This window comes from Arvicanthis niloticus, chromosome 26 (assembly GCF_011762505.2).
Source record: "Arvicanthis niloticus isolate mArvNil1 chromosome 26, mArvNil1.pat.X, whole genome shotgun sequence".
Classification (NCBI taxonomy): domain Eukaryota; kingdom Metazoa; phylum Chordata; class Mammalia; order Rodentia; family Muridae; genus Arvicanthis; species Arvicanthis niloticus.
Window position 1 is genome coordinate 35651581 of NC_133434.1, and position 22057 is coordinate 35673637.

Consider the following 22057-nt stretch of genomic DNA (forward strand, 5'->3'; position numbering starts at 1 on the left):
GTACCCTTATCAGCTCCTTCTTGAGTGGCTGATTAATTCCTCACTCTCCTGCTGGGCTGTGGACTGGAGTCAGGACCCAGGGTCCAAAGTTGGGTGGGGCACCATGTGCTGAGTTGGGGCCTGACCAGTGTTCACTGAAATTTTCACTCTGCTTCTCCACAGCAGAGAAAGCTCATGAAACAGCCTATCCATGCCTGCCTCAAGTACTTAACCCACTTTTCAGGAGCCCAGCCCAGGCTCTGCAGACCTCCTGACAGGGGCCAGACTTGCGCTGGAGAAAGACCTTTCCAGCAGCATCTGCCAGCTTTTGGGGTTGCCTGTCTGTCTTCCGAAAGCTAGAGGGAGATCATTCCAGAGGCAAGGCTGTGGCTTAAAAAAAAAATCATGTTTAATTTAAAAATTAGAAACTGGAGCAGGCTGTGAGCACAGGGGTTGATTGAAACAAAATTTAAATTCCTGTCAAGCCCATTTAAACACGGGGGCCCTTCATAGACAATTAGCTGCTCCCTGTGAATGCTGAATAAACTCAGGCCTGGTCACTGTGAGAAGAGAGGCGCCTACTGTGAGGCACTGGAAAAAAAATTAACTAAAATCAGGCGGTATGAAATATTTCGCCTTCCAGTATATCACAGGGGTCTGCAAGTGTAAACAAGACAAAAATCGATTCCTTGGTGCCCTCAAATCAATCCCCAAAATGGCGAGGGCATCTGCTTTTGCTAAATTTTGTTTACATCGGCAGATTTGCCCTAATTGCGGTTGTTTATCTCCCGTGGTCCCTGGGGCCCTAATCTCCCGATTACTAATACTTAACACTCATTTCACATCTAAAGCTACTTCTAATCCTCAACAGGTTTGGGGGGCTCTTAAAATTATTGAAGCCGCAGAGGCGGGAGCCGCGGCCTCTTTGTGAAAGGCCCATTTCCTATCTGCTACCAGCTGGGCCCAATCATCACCAGGGAACTCCACAACAAAGGTGCTAAAAGCCTGCTCCACAATGAGAGCCGCTCCGCCGGGGATTGAGCCGATGAAAAGGAGCTTTGATGGGAAAACTGAACAAGAGGCTAAAGCATTCCAGCCAAATAAAGTTACTGTCATAATCAAATGCTGTCAATCACCATGAAAATCCAATTAAAAAATGTCTCAGCACAGCCCTCTTAAGTGGAAAAATGTACCCTATTTATACAAATTTTTGTCAACTCCACACCAATCCCACAATTAGAAAGTCCTGCTATTAATTGAGCCCCCCTCCCCCGCAACTTCAGACAGAGATGCAGGTCGCACTGAAGCCTTCTGAGGGAGCCAAGACAAACACAGGCTATTGGTGTACAATTAAGAGTTAATCGGGTTACATTTGAAAATTCCATTTTTATTTGTGCCAGGGGAACCTTTGCTCGAATAAATGAAGGGTTCCTATTCTGCACTTCAGAGTCAGTGACCATTTATATGAAGCGAGCGGAGAGGTGGGAAGCAGGAAGAAACTAGTCCACACTCCCGCAAATGTCTCTCGGTAGACCAGGGCCTGATGTTTAATTCGAATCTTGAAAATTAAATAGAGGACGGAAGACCCAAATGCCTGCGCTGCCTTTCTGTAGTCTCTAAATGGCCATGTGAACCTCAAATTATCTGCAGACAGGTTTAGCGCCCTCCTCCCCCCAATAACTCTATCTGAAGCTGTATGACTCCCAGTCCCCAACGGTCTCTCTCAAAACTGCTACAAATTAAAAAGCAAACAACCCATTAAACAAATCCAGCTGGCTACAACTGTAAACAGGAGGCTTCTCATACCCGCCCCCCCCAGCCCCTGACATTCCTGGTTAGACACATTAATAATTGATAAGAACGGCATCTATTTATCAGTGCTTTCTCACAGGGAAAACAAGTTTGCTACCTTCAGCAGAGACTCCCAGGTCCCGGGGTCTGGCTTCCAGAGCTTTTTGTCTCTTCAGCAGCTAACCATTTCTGGGCTTCTGCAGCCTGACCACTCTACCACAAGCACTGGACACGGTGTGTGCATCTGGTGTGCTGACTGATGGAGACCCCAGGCTCTCCTGCTCCTGTTTCATCGGAGAAGAGGGTGCCAGTCAGGAGGCCTCCTCTAGGCCTTGGCTTGCTAATGGTCTTTTGATTTGGAATTAATGGTTGAAGGTGAGCACACAGTGGTCAGATGACAGAGGTAAGGAGCAGTACCAGCAGGCTCTTCCCAGTCCACGGTAGCACTGGGACATTAACGACTGCTCTGCTGTTGATGGTCGTGTCGTCCTGGCTTGTGAAATGCTTTGAATATTGTCCTGTGAACACAGTGACATCCTAGGAAGCTGACTGTACCTGAATGAGCTCTCCCAGCAGAGAGTCAAAGTTTTAATCAGATCATGTACGTTCATAGGGGTGCCCTAACTTACAGAGTGTGTCATAATTTCCAGGGATCAACTGTCCTCGGGTGAGCTTCTTCAGGGGACATGTCGTGTTTGTGTTCAGCTCTTGCTCTCCAGGAGTGTTTACTGACTGGATTATCGAGAACAGTGCATGCAGCAAACCATCAATCACATTTAGCCTGATTGAGAGCCAGGGTCGGAGATAGGCGCTGCATTATGAGATCATGCTCTTCCCTCAGCAAACTTACAATCTAGTTGGGGAAAAAAATTGAGCCTCCCTCTGGCTGCTCCTTCTAGACACCTAGAGTGCTGTAAAAGATCAAACAACACAACAGAGCATCTCCGTCCCTGACCGCAGGGCTGGAGGTGTTCAGTCTACTTAGAAGCTCACATCAGTACTCTCAGATGGGTCGGATGAGCTGGGAGGCCTGACTGCACGCACTGACTGGCTCTGGAAAGAACCGCACGTGCCAGGTGCTGCTCAGTGAGTCCAGGTGGGGAGTGAGTCCTGTCAGGGTAAACCTGCGGGAGGAGGCCGGAGACCTTAAGGAGGAGGGCTGCCTTCTAGGCTGGACACCATCCCCAGCAGCCAGATCTGTAGACATCTCAGGGTACCCAAGTTGGAGATGCAGGGTAACAATGCAGCTCCCTCAGCCCCCAGCGAATTGGATATGAAGAAAATAGGAGGTCGACGGCTCCCCTCTGCACCTGAAATAACCCCTATTCCTCGTGGCGATGACAGCAACACCTCCATGTGCCTTGCAGTGAGACGCTGAGAAGGTGACAGCTCCATAAGCAGGACGCACTGCATGCTCATGTTCAACCAACTGCAGCCTTACACCGGGAATCACAGCCATAACAAAGGATCAGACTTGAAGCCAGTGAGCCGGCTCAATGGTTAAGCTGCTGCTAAGTCTAACTTTCTGAATTTAATCCCCAGGGTCCACATAGTGAGAAGTGATTCCTGAAAAGTTGTCCTCTGACCTCCACATGTGTGTTGTGATGCTCGCACATATAATACACAAATAAATAAATACATGTAATTAAAAGAGAGACAGGGATCCGACTTGAAGGATCGGGGAACTTTAGCCTTATCTGGAAATGAGCTGTCAATTCACCATGACTGAGGCTAGGCCTTTTCCATTTGTGTCTCGACATGTACATGCATAACACACACACACACACACACACACACACACACACACACACACACGTTTATCCTTTAAAGTTTCATACAGAGAGTAAGCAGGCACATCTAAGGAGCAAAGCCTGTTTGCTGGTGTTATAATCCAGTGTCTTGCTGAAGTGCTAATGTGTTATCAGAAATTCAAATTAAAGCTGACTGATTTAGCGATGTCTCCAGCACCCAGAGAGTGACTCTGCCGTTGTAATTATATGTAGTCGAAGTGCTAGCACGAGCTTTACTAGAGGGTTCCTGTGCACAAGCAAACACAAACATCACTTACTCTAATGGCCTTTAGAACTCCAGGAAAAAAAGATGACATGGCTGTCAGTTGGACTCTGTGAGGAGCTACCACCATCTGGCAAGGACTTTTGTGCTCAAAGGGGCACTCAGCCAGGACTTCTGTCCCGTGCCACAGCTAACGTGTGTAGACAAAGTATAGAACCCAAGCAAAAATGAAGCCTTCAAGGATGAGCCAGGTGCTCAGGGACATTCTAAAACCAGGTTGTATGTGGCAGGTATGTGGGTACAGGTCCATAATCCTGGGACTGGGATTAAGGAGGACCTCAAGGAATTGGGAGGAGGAGGAAGAGACGAGGAAAAAGAGAAAGGAAATTAACAGACGTACTATGCAGACAATAGTCAGATGTAGTGAATGGCATTTCATGGTCACAAGAGCTTGCTAACTGTCCTTAGTATTTTGAAAAGTGTAGATTTCCCCAGCACATGGTCCTTGAGCGCCCAAGGAAGCTGTGTGAAGGTGTCTTTTCTGAGTTCAGTCTCTTCAGTAGGAGGTGGTGGTGATGCTGGACAGGCTGGGTCCTGTGCTTCCAGAAAGCTATGTATCTTCTCACCTTTGTGTCAACCAAGAGGACCCCCAGTCTCAGAGACGAGACCCCCTGTCCTTCAGCTTCCTCTACCTACGTCCACGAGACTCTGGTCAGCCCCCTTCCTTTTGGTCTTTCTGGTTAATGAATGCTCTTACTACTGACACAGTGGGTTTGAAACCTCACCTTCCACAGTTATCAGAAGGTCTGTGTCTCACAGCAAAGACAGTTGTGTGACCCCCAAAGTCACTCTGGGGTCTGAGTGCAAGAGGGACCAAAATCTAGCACCCCTTCACTCTTTGAAAGGGACTGTGCAGATGTCTGAATTATCATACACTTTGATTAATTAGAATAACCAACCAAAGTATCTGAAAATGTAATTACAGACGGGTTCAGGCAAAACAGAAAAGCTACCAGTGACAATTTAATTTAGAGGAGCTAAAGAAGTTAGCATCTCTTTGCAAGTAATTAAATGTTTAAACAGGTTTTTCTGGAGCAGTTTGGTGTTTATTAGCCCCCAAACGTTCCCCCCACCCCATACACAGAGCTTTCACAGAGAAATGAGAGGCCTCGCGTTTGCAGCTGGGCTCAGGGGGACCAAACATCCAAAACTCTGTTGTGCTTGTGGCTGAAACCTCCCCTAAGGCCCATGCCTGCTTCTTGTAGACCCCTGCTCTGCTGTGGGTTTACTGTTTATACTGTGGGTTTGCTAGCTACACGGTTCCTAAGTAAACTGTGAAGTTCCTATCCCAAGCCAAGCCCCAGGTTGCTTCTTAGGAACACAAAAACCAAGGCGGGGGAAGTGCTCACACAGGATACCTTGTTCTAGAGTACGCAGGGCAATGTGTGGGAAAATGTGCAGAATAACAGGCATTATTAGAACCTACAGAGAAAACCCATGTTTTAAGACAGTTACTGAAGCAGTATAGTAGCAGCATAAAACAATTTCTGTGCCAGCTTGTTTTCCTGAGATTCTCTCTCACTGAACGGCGAGAACAGATAATAACTATTAGTAAATCAAACTCCTCTGCAATATCCAGCTGTGCCTCACGCATTTACATACAGATAGAATGGGTATATGTTTTTAATATGTATGGGATCTGTACTTTTCCCACAGCTGAAGTGCATGCCGCAAAGGAGGAGGAGAATGGGTTCAGATCAGCATGAGATAATAAAGTGGCCTCGATAAAGTATTAGCCAGCGATTGATCTCAAACCGGGGCGCTGCTTTCTTCTGACCTGATTACTTACTATGCATAGATTCCATTAAATAGAGCTTAGACATGGGAGGCTCCAGGAAATGCTCTAAATGCATAGAAGGATCTCTGCGCTGAGCCCAGATTGTAACTGTGTGGGTGCCTGTGGCCCTCACCAGCCTGTTCCAGAGCTGTAACCCTCATTGGGGACAGACTAGGAGGTGAAAGGGTTGCCTGACAGCTGGTGGGAGCCTGGCTGAGTCCCACTGGGAGGATGCTTCCTTTCCCTCCCCCACACCAAGCACCCTCCCAGTGAGTGACTGCCTCCTCCTGAGCTGCTTGTCTGGCCCTGACAGGAAGCTGGAAAGAGCAGAATGTGAAGGTAGCCTGGGAGCTGAACAATCACTCAGGGTCATGGTCCCTTTGAAGAACTGGTGACAACTATGAATTCCTCTTTTCATGGAAAGAAAAAAAATGCAAATCTGCATACGCCACACAGGATTCTGCATGTAATTTTGGGCTCTTCACAGATTTCTCGGTCAAGGGCCCCTGAGGCGGCACATCTCCTGGCTTTGCAGGTGACGATGTGGAAAGGGCAGGGCTTTTCTGTGGGGTGATACAGGGAAGGGATGTGGCTCAGGTCCTTGTCAAGTCCCAGCCTGGCCTTCGATACCACAGAACCTAAAGGGAGTCAGTGTCACATGCCAGATGTGTGGTTTGAAGACGCAAACTGTTTACACAGCAATGTTCTGTATCCTAGCTTCTTAAACATTTGAACAGACAATCTAAACAGCAAAATAAGACCAGAACGCAGAACGCCCGTCTCAAGCTCTCTTCTGTACTCGAGTTTAAGGACCTAATGTAACATTTTGTCTCTTCCAATCTGATCTTTGACATGACGGGGAAACATCTCTCCACTGCCTTTGTAGTGTGTCCCCCTTTCAAGTCCCACCCATCTTTTTGGTTGGTAGAAGCTGACTGTGGCTGTCTGAAGCCTGCTGAAGGGTCTGTCTTCCACCTCCTCAGTGTCTACTGCCTGAAAACTTTTTGTCGAGGTTTCCTGGTCCATGGCTACAGAGGCCAGAGTGCATCATGTGGTTCTTCAATTGTGGAATCAAGATGGCAGGATCGAGAGAACCGGGGCAGTGTCTGATCTGCCTGTCACGTCAGCATGCTGAAGGCTCATGGTTGCCTGCATGGCTGGCTTTACTTCCTGGGGCTTAAAGTCGACTCCTGATACATGGTTTAGGCTCCGGATGCCTGAGGAAATCTGATGGCCCTCAGCACAAGTGACTTCCTTGCAGTTGAGCAGAAAGAACATTTCAAAAGTCATCTACTCAAGGACATAGGTCTACAGACGGCTCAGTGCTGCTCTGATGGGGAGGCAAAGATTTTAGACCAACCCTGGAGTCCCTTCTGCAGAAGAGGAATTCCTCTAGCGACTGCCCAGATGGTGATACACTGCCCAAGTGAACGCCATCTTTAAGGGTTTGGAATTCTATTAGGCCAAGGTCAGAGGGGTTTCTGTTCCAGCAGGTATTAGATCAGTGCTTCCCAGCCTTCCTAATGCTGTGACCCTTTAATACAGTTCCTTATGTTGTGGTGACCCCCCAACCATAAAGTTATTTTCATTGCTATTTCAGAACTGTAATTTTGCTACTGTTATGAATCATAATGTAAATATCTGGTGACCCCTGTGAAACAATCATTTGATCCCCCAAAGGGGTCTCAACCCACACGTTGAGAACCACTACATCAGGGGTGTCCACTGCTCTAGAACGGTGTGAGGTGCACACATGGGTGCTTTGCCTCTTCTGTCTTCTTTGCCTACAATGGCCCCTTGAAAATGAATACAGTTCAATCCACCCTTCAGAGGGGCTTTCCATCCACTACCCTCTCCACACTGTACTTCCCCTAACCACCCTGGTGGGTCTACAAGTCTGCTGCTGTTCCTGTAAAACTATCACTTCATTCTGGCTGGCTGGGCACCTGGCCTCAGCCCTGCAATATGTGGTTTACTGCCCTTTAAAGAGCACAGGACTCTGCTCGTAGGGGTCTTTAAAGACCTCAATTTGATTATTTACCAGGTTCTATGATCTCATAAGAGAATATGGATGTTAATGATGAAAACTATGAGTGTATTATTATTTTTGTGTTATATGCACACCTGTGTGTGAATGTGCCTAACCCTTGGAGGCCAGGGGTCTACACTGGATGGCTTCCTCTTGTTCATTCTATCTTATTTTTTAAGATGGGGTCTTGAAGTGAAAACTTCTAGTTTCTTTGGAAAGTTAGTCATGTCAAATGATGTTTTGTTGTGGCACACAGGTGAAAGGATGTCTTGCTGAAGCAGACACGTGAAAGGACTCCTGAGGGAGGAGTATAAACATGACCCCACAGACAGTGGGAGATGAGCACTGAGCATTTGCTTGGCTTGTCCTGCCTCACAAGTCTCTGCTACCAATACACATGTAGTGATTCACCTTACATAGCACTGTTGATCGCAATTTGTGATAACATGGCCATCGAGAGAAACTCACCCAAGAACTGCTTGTGAGGTTCCTGTGGCAGTTTGCTGCTTCTGCAACCTCTGCAACCTCAGGCTGGTTGGCAAGCCTGGCGGTTTCTTCAGGATTGAACTACAGCTGCTGGTTCGTCCCTGGTGTGTGCCTGCCTAGAGGACTGACTGTAGCTGCTGGTTCATGCCTGGTGTGTGTCTGTCTAGAGGACTAACTGTAGCTGCTGGTTCGTCCCTGGTGTGTGTCTGCCTAGAGGACTAACTGTAGCTGCTGGTCCATGCCTGGTGTGTGTCTGTCTAGAGGACCGGACTGTAGCTGCTGGTCCATGCCTGGTGTGTGTCTGTCTAGAGGACCGGACTGTAGCTGCTGGTCCATGCCTGGTGTGTGTCTGTCTAGAGGACTGACTGGTCTGCAGCTGCTGAGTCATATTTGGTGTTTGCTACGGGACTGAACTGCTGCCAGAGAAGATCAAGCTTGCCCCCAAAGAACTATTGCTGAGCAAGTCCACTTCCCCCATTTCCTAATAACTTTTCTCTTCCACTACCTCTGCTGGGTGGTGGGCTAGAGGAGAGGTTGAACCCTTATTAAAAGTAGGTTGTAAGAAATTTATGCCTACAGGGTCTCTCCCTGGCCCTGGAGCTCACTGACTGGCTTGACTGGCTGGCCAGAGAGCTCTTCCTAGAATCCTCCTGTTCCCCACTTCCAGCACCGGGGTTATAGGTACATGCTATGGCCTGGTTTTAAGTTTTACTTAGAATTTTTATTTTGTTTTTATGGTGTGTTTGTGTGGGGTGTAGAAGTGTGTAAGAATGTGGGGACCAGAGAAGGACATCAACTGTCTTCCTCTACCACTCTGTGCCTTACTCCTTGGAGGCAGGGTCTCTCACTTGAAACTCTCCTTTTAATTAGGCTGGCTGGCAGTGATCTCCTGACACCTGGCTAGGGAACTGAACTCAAGCATTCACACTGACATGGTGAGCTCTTTACTCACCACCTGCCTTTCTTTTAAAAAGATTTATTTTATAAAATTAAAATTATGTGTATGGATGTGTTTCCTGTGTGTATATTACTCTCATGCCTGATGCCCTCAGATGTGAGAAGAGGGCATAGGCTCCTCTGGAACCAGAGTTACAGATGGTTGTGAGCCAACATGTAAATGCTGGGAATTGAACCTGGGTTCCCTGCAAGAGCAGTGTGTTCTTAACCATTGAGCAACCTCTCCGGCTCCTGTGTGTATGTGTGTGTGTGTGTGTGTGTGTGTGTGTGTGTCATTGTGAGTTTATGTGCATCACATTTGCGCAGGTGCCTACAGAGACCAGAGGGTGTTGGATCTCCTGTCTTTGGAGTTACGGGCAGTCGTGAGCTGCCCGCTATTAGGTCGGGAACTGACCTGGGTCCTCTGTAAGAGCAGTACCCACTCTTAGCTGCTGAGCCATCTCCTGAGTATTGGGATGACAGGCATAAAGCAACATGACTTGCTCGAGTCTTGTCCACCAGGAAACTCTGCCAGCCACATTGCCTTTGGCCCTTAAAAGTCCAGCTTCCTAAGACTTTTGCTTAGGACATAAAAACAGCTATCTGCAGAACAACAGAGCTTAGTAGCTACACTGAGCTGTATTCTGAACCTGAGATTTTAATGGTCTGAATTTAACCTTGAGTTTCACATTTACTCTCCAGAATGCCATAAACAACAATTTTAAAGCTTTATATTGGGTACCTGAGTCTGTAAAGTCATTCTACAAATACAGAGACAGTGTGATGATGTTATGTGCATGGCCGAAGAGAAAATTAAGTACAGGATGGTGCTTCCTGTGAGTATGCTTTTCTCTATGTTTTAAAAAATACATTTGTTAATTAAAAAGGTAGAACAGCACACGTGAGGGAGCACAGTGGTAGGTGCCCACCCTTAGCCTTCTTCTTATGCCGGTGCCCACCCTTAGCCTGCTTCTTATGCCGGTGCCTCCTTCCTCAGGGGTGTCAGGGGTGTTTCTTATACACACATCCACATGCATTTATGAGTGCACACTTGATCTGCAGGTGTCTTATTTATAAGTGACCAACTCACTGCGGCACCAAACACGCACTTACACACAGAGATCTGTTTTATGAAACCCTACTTCTTTGTTTTAATAGCTGAGCTATCCAGCCACAGCACAATAATGACCAGGTAAATGAGTCTCTGTTTCTAGAACCTGCTCCAAGCTTTCTCAATTGTGACTAACTGCAAGCACTTCCAAACTATCAGGGACCAAACAAACAAAACCCAACAATAGACAACAACACCCCCTCACCCCCAACCACTTAAATAGTAAACCAACAAAATCCCCAACCCTCACCTTTAGTCTGGACAGGAAACCCACAGATAGAGAGTGCAGTAAACCAACAAAATCCCCAACCCTCACCTTTAGTCTGGACAGGAAACCCACAGATAGAGAGTGCAAAGGTTCTGGGGATGAATTTTTAACTTGAAGCTTTTAGGAAAAGTGAGAGCTAGCCCAGTGTGACATGAAAGAGAAATGTACAGCAGATAACACCAGAGGCACATATGTTGTGTGAGGATGGACTCTGTGGCACACAGAAGTCGGGTCCTTAGAAGGAAATCGGACCCTGTGAACTGCACTTGTTTAACAAGGCTGACACTGCTCTGACTGCCATCACTTGGCAATGGGGAGCAACACTTAAGTACCAGACAGCGTAGGCTAAGCTCATTGCTACAAACGCTCCACCTACACCACTGGAACAGCTCGCACTGTCAGATCAGCACTCTGTAGTAAATGAAGGACCATTTGGGAATCGAAAGGGGCCATCTCTGTCCCTTTCCCTGCTCGAGTAGAACTGTCATTTGCAATCAAAGCAGCCTTGTCTTGGAGCTGGGGACAAAGCACCAGCCACCTCACAGGGTCTGTTTCTGAGGAGAGAGCAGAGATTCTCACTACACTGGTCTCATTTCACTCTACATGAAGCCAAGCCACCCCCGCCCCTACATTCAGGATTCCCCGAGGACTGCCCTACACACGACAACTCCTCTAGCTGTCTTGTCTCCTGGCTCGGACGGACGTCTGAAAGGCAGCACCAGCGAATGACCCTTGACTGAAGCAGAGGAAGCGAGGTCTGCATGAAGCTTCACAATGGTGGGGTTTTCAAAAGGGAAACTTAAGGCCAAGGGTCTGAGCTTCAAAAATACCTACCTAGGGCTGGGGACCTTGATCAGCAGAAGAGTGTTCGGTTTTCACGAGACTTTAGTTTCAGGCTCCAGCATGGAAAAGAAAACAAAAACCCTACCTACCCAATAAAGTAAATAATGCTGACTTTCTAGCCTGTGGGTTTTTTTTTTTTTTTTTTTTTTTTTTTTTTTTTTTTTTTTATGTCCTGGTTTTAGGAAGGGTGGTATTGGGGACAGATTTATGTGTCACAGGCTAGTCTCACAATCCTTGTGTGGCTGAGGATAATGTTCAACTTCTGATCCTCCTGCTTCTACCTCTTAAATGCCATGATCAAAGGTTATCAACGCCACTGGTGGATCCTCTGAGCACGCTAGGGCAAACGTTCTACCACGTGGACCACAGCTCCAGGACTTCATGCCGGGCTTTGCTGTGTAATGTCAAACATAAACATGAAACTGGAGAACTCTGGTGCACCTAAGAAGACTCACTCACCATCAGCTCCTCCGGCGCCGGCCTCTCCTTGGGCTGCTTCCTCATGCTGCAGTGGGAAGACAAAAGAGCCGGTTTATACAGGTTCTTCCCCTGTTAATTTCCACCCTGGTTTCTGTAGGAATTTGGGAGTTTTCAATACATCAGTTCACTACTTGTCCAAATTACTAACACATAGCTCCTGTCTTATGGTGGCCTTGAGACAAAGTTCTGGGGACACTGTGAATCAATGTTTTTTTGTTTGTTTGTTTGTTTTTGTTGTTGTTGTTGTTTGTTTTTTGTTTTTTTGAGACAGGGTTTCTCTGTGTAGCCCTGGCTGTCCTGGAACTCACTCTGTAGACCAGGCTGGCCTCGAACTCAGAAATCCGCCTGCCTCTGCCTCCCAAGTGCTGGGATTAAAGGCATGCGCCACCACTGCCTGGCAATGAATCAATCTTTCATTAAAATTACCATTGAAATAAAGGTATATTTACTGTAAATTTATTTTTTAAAGATTTATTTATTTTATGGGTGTCTCGCCCACACGTAGTTATGTGCAGCACGTGTGTGTCTGAGCCCACAGAGCTCAGACCCTGGTGTCAGATCCCCTGGAACTAAAGTGACAGGTGGTTGGGAAGCACCACGTGGGCACTGGGGACTAAACTCAGATCCTCTGCAAAATTGAGCGCTCTCTAACCACTGAGCCATCCCTCTGGCCCTGTAATTCTATTTTTGAAATCACTGTGAAAAGAGCAGCAATATTCTCTTCCTGACTCGCTGACTCAGCTGTCAACTTATTTCAATTTTAAAATCAAGGAATAACATAGTTCTGTTTTAGTCATTGGGAAGGCACATGAGAAAACACTCCTTGGTTCTGGCACTCAGTGCCGAGCTATAAATAAAGGGCAGAAGTGCAGACAATACCATGGGCCACAGATGGCTCCCGGCACGTCCTCTTGACTTGCACTTATTTTAGCTAAAACACAAGGCGATAATTCATTTCACAGCTACAAGACAGTTACGCTTATTTATGCCCCTTAAAGAACCACATTCCTCATGCAAACTGTTTCTTGTCTTCCCTTCAATAGCTATAATTAGTAGCAGTTGCATGTACTTAGCTATGTGATGAAGGATCACAAATGGTATAGAGGTGACCACGGGCAGCTCCTTACCTGTGGCCATGTGCATCTGTGAGATGGAGCCATGGAAAGATGGCTGCATTTGCTGACAGTACGTTGACTGATCATTTGGTAACAAGAAACATCCCTATGCCCTATTAATGACGGACATCAAGGACATTCGCCTTCCCTATAAATAACTACATGCACCTCTCAATGCTGCATCCGTTAGCAAGTGACTCAGGCTGTGTGGACAGTGGAGTCTGTGACGGTCCTGACCTGACACTCCACAGTAGCTGTATCTCTTGGGAAAACGAGGCTATTACCCACCGTCACGTCTATATTGGCTGACATCTGTGGCGATTTCAACACAGGTTATCCCTCCCCCTATCTCCATAAAACTTTTATATAATGCCAATTAATGTTTTGGATAGGAGGTTGGTAAAGCCTCATGCACTGTTCTCCCTGGTTGCCCGGTTCGCTCCACCTCCAGGCCGGTCTCAGACCACACAGAGAGCACACAGATGTTAGAAATCCAGCCTCTCTCTGTGATGCCCCAACCTGGGCTCCAGACAGCCCGGCACTTTGGGTTGTTCCTCAGTTTCTGGAGGAAGTGGGGTGTGATATACTTCTGAGTGTTTTCAGGAATTACATGTATCAGAAATTAAGAGGTTAATCTGTTTCTGGACAAGGGCTCTAATGAACAGATTTAACTAGCTTCAAGAGCTCATGGGCCCAGTGTTTAATTAACAAGCATTTTCCCTCAGTATGGCACGATTTGGAAACAAAGGGTTTTTGGAGAAAAGATAGTTTTTTAAAAGCTATAGAATATAATGCAAGTATTTTAAGTAAAGAGAAACAATTACAATTTTTAGATCTGGGGGAAATTTTCTTCTTCATTTTTTTCTGGTGGAATATAAACTGCACAAGACATTTTCATTAAGAGGTAACATATTACACTCAGTCAAAAAGGTGATAAAGCCTGACATTTATATTAAGGAATATTTCTTGGTTTCACTTTTGTGGAACCATCAGATGGATCATGCGGGGGGGGGGGGGGAACAGCACACAGCCATTCCAGTTGAGCCTTGTGGCCCAGGCCCACCGCACAGTGCTTCAGAGCAAAGGCTTCTGGCAGAGGCTGCCTGTGCGCCTAGCAGGAAGGGTAAAGGAGGGACAGGAACGGGGAGTCATGGAGTTTCAGAATGTTTGGTGTGTATGTATTGCCTCCTGCTCTGAAGATCACCAGTCCAATGTCCCTAATTGCCTCGTCTCTCTGGGGTAATTCCCCATTCTGGGGTGAGCCAGAGGACAGTGAAGCAACTGGCCTCCTGAGGCCACACCACAGAGGTCCGGCAGGACTGGGGAGACAGTGAAGAGCTAATGAGAGAAAGCTGTGTCCTGTCAGGAGGGAAAAGGCAGAAGGCTGGAAAAGAAGCCTGGGTTGAAAACTGTTTCTTCTTCAGGGTAAAGGCCGGTGCCTCGAGGCTCCAATGACCACTCCTGCAAAATCCTGCATTTCCTCTCTGTTCCTCCAGGGTTGGAGAGGGCCTAACAAAGGTCTCTGAAATATTAAACGTGAGATGTGACTAAATTGTGTTTAAATACACCCGAAGACGAATTTTTTTTACTGAGAATCAGGTGAATTAATACACTACTGCCTTTGCTAAGTAACAGGCAGTTTTATGGATGAATTGAGGTTACATTAACAACAAAAAAAAGCTTCATATATCTGGCACTAGGGGCTGTAAAATTATGTATTTGGGGGGAAGAAAAATCAAAGAGGTTTCTTTCTCAGTTTATTAAGACAGGGGCGCCTGCCTCTAAAATATGTTCACAATCCTGTGTGTAAGTAACATTTACATAATTTAAACAATTTTAATCTTGGCTTTGTTGCCCTGGCTGCCCAAGGCCCCGAAGTCCCTCCCATCTCCAAAAGGAAGCAGGGAGAGTCACAAGGTCTCAGAAAGCCTTGGAGTTAATGGCATGTATCATTTACATTGAGGACACAGGGGTTTGCAAACGGGGTGGGGGTGGAGGGGTGGGGGTTGCGCTCACCACTGAGTGATGAAATGTACGAAAGGCTCCGAGAACTCTCCAAGTGGAAGGACCGGCGAATCCTGGGAGGGAGGAGGAAACAGTCACCCCAAGTCACAGAATGCTTTTTTTTTTTCTTTCTTCCTCTTCCGCCCACTGAGGAGGAGTTGGAATGGCATAAGGCCTCATCCAATTAAAAGGACTGGCTGAACCCTCCTCCACACAGTGAGGCAAAGATGCCAAGTTTCAAGGCACACACATTTTACGATGGTGAGAAACACAGAGCAGAGAGGGAGGGGGTGGGGGGGGGAAGGACAATGATAGCCACCGGGCAGGAAGGAAGGTAGGGAAAGTGTAAATGAGAAATTAATGATTATTTAAGTAACACACAAATGGTCTTGTAATTAACAAAGAGCTGGGAAATCATTCTTGTTTTGACCTTTGTTTCTTTTCCTGGATTTGCTATTTATTTACACCTTCCAGTTATTCACATTTTATTTGTATATTTCACCGCTCTTATCTGCCTGCCCCTTGTATATTTGCATTGTGTTTTTTGGCTTGTTTGTTTGTTTGAATTTAAAAGACAGATGCTTTGTAGGGTAAGTTGTTTCCCCGAGAAGGAATTTCACCGGTTCTGCCAGTCTGGGCCAAATGTTGTCAGGAAGCCCGTGAATTGGGGACATAATGAGAAACTCCCACCTCCACGACCAGACAAAAAACCAGGGGTGGCCGCAGGAGCGACTCTGAGAGCAGGAAGCTACAGGGCAACAAATGACTGGGCTTCCTGACCCAGGGAGAGAACCCCATTGCCATTCGCAGAGGAAGGCTTTAAGAATTTAGGAGTTTTTCCACGAGTGACAGAGAGCGCCGCTGTGTTTATGGCGTGGCAGCTCAGGATGTAATGAAATTACACTGCAGAGTACTTCAACAGTCATCTCATTAGGCCTACAGTTGGAACAAGAGAGCCACATAAAGTAGGCAGCTGCAAATGACTCTGTTCTCATCCATTCTCATTTGCTATTAAAAATACCTTTCGGCGCCTCTTTCCCTCCCTGACACCCCTACACCAAGTGCCCTGCAAAGTATGATACATGCACCTATTTAAATTAACAAAGGAATGACTTATTTTAATCTCACTGCGCTTTGGAGTGCTTTGGCCATTTGGATGAGCAATATATCATTACATACAACCTTCCAGCGCTGCAGGCTAGGAACTCAGAGCACGGAGCATTTGGTGGGAGCCAAACAATTTCTCTAGCACACAACTGTGTCAAATGCATGCATGTATTCATTATGGAGAACCGGAGGAAACAGCTTTGATGCAGTGGAGAGCAGAAGAAGATAAAGGCACCTCTGCACTCCGCGTGTCATTATCAATGGTGGCAGACAGACACAACCGCACAGCCTCCTATGTGATTAGTAAATATACATATAATTGCTGTGGCCAATTATCAGAAAAATGAGATCGGTAATTACAAGACAGAAAATTAACTAGAACTCTTATTAAGGCTTTGTTTCCGATTCAAACACTTTGGAAACTGCTGGAAAAGACAATTAAATCAAAAGGAACTGAGGGGGCCAAGGCCGCCAAAAAAAAAAAAAAATGTGTGTGAGAAGGTGTGCAGGATCCATCCTGGCTTTTGCGTGTGCACACTGAATTTATTCACCCAGTGAAAGCAAGAGGGGAGGGGACCTCGAGGGCTGCAATTCCAAACTTGAAATTGTCATCAGTAGGGAAAGCCTTCCAGGAGGACAGAAAACAAAGGACAGGGGCGTGAAACAAAACCTCATCAACTTCAAAGCATCGCTCACTGGCGATATCCAGAGCAGGGTGAAGCTGACACTCAAAAGGCGCAAGACCCACAATAACAAGCCCGGCCCTTAGTAACACCACTGTAAAATGGCCACAGGAGTCCCATTGGTTTGAAAAGCAAAAATAAAACATGGTATCAATTTAAGACCTGGTCTGTTCTAAGGAAAGACATCCGAGATATATATTTCCTGGGTCAAGAACTGACATTTTAGCTGGACATGGTGGTACAAACTTTCAGTCCCGGTGTGCAGGAGGCAGATAGTTCTCTTGAGTTTGAGGGCAACCTGGTCTACATAGTGATATCTTGTCTCAAAAAAATTAAAAAAAAAAAAAAAAGAAAAAAAAGAAAAAGAAAAAAGAAAACCCAGAAATGACATTTTTGAGTCTTCAACATCTGTGAGAAGGTAAAAGCTGAAGACACAGAAATGACGAATTCTCATCTGTGAAGAAGTATCACCTCTGCATGGACCTTTCTTGGATGTGTGTGTAGGGCCAACTATCTGAGTGGCTATTGCTTAATTAATTAATTAACTTATTATTTTTCAAGACGAGGTATTTTTCTCTGGAGGCCTGGCTGGCCCTGAACTCACAGAGATCCACCTGCCTCTGCCTCCTGAGTGCTGGGATTAAAGGTGTGCAGTGCCAAGCTCTGCCCAGTAGTTGCTTTAAGACTCAGTATTTAGGAAAATAAAGGTTGGTATCTTAATGTGGCTGAATATTTACCAAGACGGCCAAGCTTCTGGACTGGATGTCCACAAAGATCTTGTATAAAGCATGGTGCTGATGCAACCCCTGCTTCAAGGTGGGATGTCAAGGGTCACTTATGAACTGGAGACCCGGCAGCTTAGTGAAGGTGCCACTTTAACACAGCAGAAGGGAAATGAGACATGTAGCATCTTATGTGGATATTTAATTTTATTTAAGACCTAATATTACAGCCTGTTACGTGCCTCATATTATAAAACTATGGAACACCGGGTGGTAGGCGTGAATAATTTATTTGGCTTCTGAAAACACCGGCCCATGTTGACTTTGGAAAGCCACAGAGAGTAGATTCTCCTCTCAGTGGAGCCTGGAAGAAATCACTCATCAGAGATGTGCGGGAAGACAATCTAATCTCAAGTGCATGCTGTCGGATATTTCTTTTTCATTTTAGAATCCACGTCTCATGCATGCCTCAAGGAAGCCTATCCCGAGACGCTGAGGGCTGGCTAGAGGGTGGATGGAGAAAGAAGGCAAGGGTGGTCCTGGAGAGTTTACTGTTCCACAAGCAGCTGCTAACATACCAAGAGAGCAGCAGCAGATAGCCTGCCAATAACCATACTGCTGCAGAGATGCTTTCAAGATAAAAAAAAAAAAAAAAAAAAAAGAAGCTAGTGTGGCTCAGGGTGAGAAGAGCCTCGAAGAACACGCCTGCCTATTTTGTTATTTTGCTCAAAGTTTAGGGAAGGGGCAAGTTCAGACACATACTAAAAACTGGGCTCTGGCTTCCCTGAAGGTGCACTAGAAGGGGAAGCATCCCATTTGTCCTGGGGCTGGAGGGGACTGGGGACTGAGACCCATGGGTGGTGGCGCAGTTAGAGATTCCAGTAAAGTAGATGCTGGTACATATCGGAATATCTTCTGTGAACAGGGTTCAGGCAAGAGGAAGAGATGCATTCGGAAACAGACGTGCTGACTGAGGAAGCCGGAACACTAATGATTGCCTCTGAAGCTCTGGTGGGAACCGGGCAGAATGGGTAATGGAAGCCTTTAGGCCCTGGGTACTGGATGTCACCTCTGGGGGTTTTCTTGTCTAGATGCTTTTTGTAAGCCTAACCATGAAGGTCTGGACTGCAGGAGTGGGCACAACCTGAGCCAAAAACTTTAACCTGAGACTGGAATCCCAAAACAACTTTAAAATCCTGCTAAGGATCACAGGCTGGATCCTGCCACCGAGCAGGCAGCCGCTAAATGACAGCAGCCACCATGAAGCATTTCAGCAAGCAGTTCTTGGCATACAGGGGATAGTCTGCAGTCTCAGAGGTTTCATAACTATCTGGTCAGCCCTTCTGCTGAACAACCAAACACGGGCAGGCCACACACCAGAGAACAGCGAAGGACACTGGGAAAAAAGTTTGAATGATGCCTTTGCCTTGTGAGTAATGAACACTTCAGAGAGGTCAACCCGTTACAACCAAACTGTTTAATTATTAATTATGCACAATCTCTGAGCAAAGGGACAAGTCTGGAATGTTTAATGTGTGCTAACTTCAACTGGACTCTCTCTCTGGGTATTTTGTTATTAGCACTTGTCAGCAAGGTACTCAGGCATAAAAAAAAGGCAAGCAGCAGAAAATTGTGTGTGAGTGTGAGTGTGTGTGTGTGTGTGTGTGTGTGTGTGTATACCTGTATACTCACTGAGGTGGAAGAAGAAAGAGGTTTAAAGATATCTAGTCCTAACTACAGCTGCTGCCAGCTCACACAGAGTTAAGTCTTCCAATGAACGCATTTGTGATTGTGATACCCTACAAGGGTAGGAAGGGCAGGTATTCCAAAAACAAAAAGCATAAATGAGAAAATGCTTTTGAGGCAACCAACCTAAAAGGGGGGGGGTCACTTTTGTAAAAGAATATCCTTATATTGAAAACCATGTTTCTTGGCTGTAAGGAAAGGAAATGCTTTTCCAGTGGTTTGGTTCTCACCACTGGATGCTCACAACTGCCTGCAAGCCCAACTCCAGGGAATCTGATGCCCTCTTCTGTCCCCCATGGGCACTGCACTCATATGCATACACCTGCATGCAGACATGCACACACATGCATATAACTTAAAAAATAAAAACAAATCTTTGAAAGGACCTGTGCCATTAATGTTTATCTCTGATACACCCTACTCCTGTCCCCAGAAATAATCACATGTAATGTAAAATCCGAACAAGGTCAGGGCCTATGTCCTGGTTGCTGTACTATGTTTGACTTATGAGAGTTGTAAGTGGGAAGTAGGTATCTCTATTGTCTCTAATGGTTATATTGCATATGAATCCAAAACTATATTAAGTGAGAACACATAAAAAGAAAAAGCTAATTAAAAAAAATGTGTAAGAAGCTGGAATTCTTAGATCCCTGCTTTCTTAGATCCACAACTGGAAAAGTTGAGGGACCTTTGTTTAAGACACATTTCTGAGGACTTCAGTTTGATGTTCGCTCAGAAGCAAAGACGACAATGGACGTTCACAACAATGTGGTGGCTAACTCAAGACACCGATAGACACCAGCACGAAGTACCACTCCGATGGAGAGTTATCTGTGACTGAGTATCTGCTCAGTCACAGGATAAGTCAGGCTCTGTGGGATGCCACGGTGTCAGGGAAGAGCAGATGCGAACCTGTGCTCTTCACCTGCCGCCTTCTCTCACTGCAGGGAGCACATGGGGTATAAACACCACGACTGTATTTGCACAAATACAAGCATCTCTCCAAACCAGGATTTTATTTTACTGACATATGGAAGACAGAGGGATAACTAAATAATCTTGGGGATATTGACTTTATTTGTGAGTTCTATGATCAATGTTAAAATGCAGTCAAGTCTTCCAGTGCGGGAGGGGCTGGAGAGATGGCTTCACAAGGTACACAGGTTCAGAGCCCAGCACCCATGGGTGTGTTTTGCAAAGACCTATAACCCAAGCGCCGAGGGGAATAGACACAGGGTGATGGTTAGGCCTGGCTGCTGTCAGCCTGGCTAAAGAATGAGAGGCCCTGCCTTAAAGAACAAGGGAGAGTGATGGAGGGCTCCTGACCAGACCAACCTCTGGATTCAGCATAAGCAACTGGTCACGTGTGTACACTCTACACATATGTGCCTGTACCCATCCTTCCTCACACACATATGCAAAAAGAATAAGCTTTCTAAATTGTTGTTATTTTATTTTTTGAGACAGGGTCTCTCTACAGAGCCCTGGCTGTCCTGGAACTCACTATGTAGACCAGGCTAGACTTGAACTAAAGGCATGTGCTATCATGTCTGGCCTGCTTTCTGAGTTTAAAAATAGCCCATTTTAAGATACATTGCTGCTACAGAACCAAGCCAGCAAGTAGTTAACATTAAAGAATCAAATGAAGCCAATACTGAATTATGTTCTATATTTTCATGGTAAGTCTTTTAATTCAAGCTTGATGTTCCTGTGGCTAAGCCCAAACATATCTGCTTTTAGGTCCTGTGGTTCATACTAATTAGCACAGCACTCTTAGATCACTCCACTTCTACTCATGGTGCTGGGGTCAAAGGTTATTTGTAATTTCAGTGGCTTCAGGTCAGGCAGAATAGCATTTTGCTGTCAGATCCCAAATTGGTTTTTGAGCCTCACTGTTCATTCCTTATGGTTGCCATCTCTGTGCGACAATTGGCAGAATTCACAGGCTAAGTCTGTGGTCTCCAGGGGAGGAAACCTAGTTGGTTTAAAACTGAAAATCCAGGGCTGGGGATGTAACCCAGCTGGTATATCATTTGCTAGTATGCAGCGAGACGGGGGTTATCATCCACAGCATCCTGAAAACCCGGTGTGGTGCTGCAAGCCCGCAACCCAGCACTTGGAAGGTGGGGGAGGGGAGGACCTGAAGCTCAAGGCCATTCTTGGTACTTAGGAAGTTTAAGATCAACCTGGAATATAGGGGCTATGTCTTTAATAAATAAAAAATTCAACAGCAAAAGAGAAAATTAGTTCCCCCCCCCAATTTTTGTTAAATATATGCACAGACATATATGCTAACCTATAACCCAAGAGCTTCCTGTGCAGTAGGTGATTGAGGTCTTGGGTGGGTAGGTTCAATGGGTGGTCATATGTGCCTGTGTTCCCAGCCCTGTGTGTGTGGTAGCGGTGCTGGAGCAAGAGGATCGGTGGGGTTTGCTGGCCATCAGTCTCCCTCTGTGTTCAGTAAATGACCACATCACAAGGGAATAAGGTAAGGAACAACAGAGCAGGACATCCAGTGACTTCTTTTGGCCTTTGTGCTCACATAGGTGTGTGCACCCACATACATGTGTACATATGCCTTACATAAATACACACACATAAAAAAGAAGACAGTGTCACGGAGGATAATGGGAAATTAGCAAGTTTTAGTATTTTAAAAGTCCTCCACGTTGGGATCTGTACATTTCTGTCCTAACTGCCAAGAGAGAGGAGAAAGATAGGGACAGAGGTACAGGTGTTCCTGCTGGTTAGCTGCTCTGTTACAGGCGTGAGCCACGCCGCAGCAGAGACCCACCAGACACAGAGCTGATTTAAGAGCACTGCCACTTCATAACCTCAAGCGGACTCTTTATTCCATGCTGAGATGAACTTGCCCAATCCTGGGAGGGTTCTGAGGCCAGCACTGGT

At 46.1% G+C, this 22057-nt stretch overlaps 1 protein-coding gene across 5 annotated transcripts in view; it reads right to left on the reverse strand.

Annotated features, from left to right (window-relative positions):
• Map2k5 (mitogen-activated protein kinase kinase 5) overlaps window positions 1–22057 on the reverse strand; it is a 213233-nt gene that overhangs the window by 18947 nt on the left and 172229 nt on the right. For all 5 annotated transcript variants that reach the window (XM_076925729.1, XM_076925728.1, XM_076925727.1 and 2 more), the window contains 2 exons: window positions 14905–14966; window positions 11753–11798 (listed from right to left, as the gene is read on the reverse strand). In XM_076925729.1, the coding sequence (XP_076781844.1) occupies window positions 11753–11798; window positions 14905–14966 (108 nt within the window). The remainder of the gene's footprint in view (window positions 1–11752; window positions 11799–14904; window positions 14967–22057) is intronic.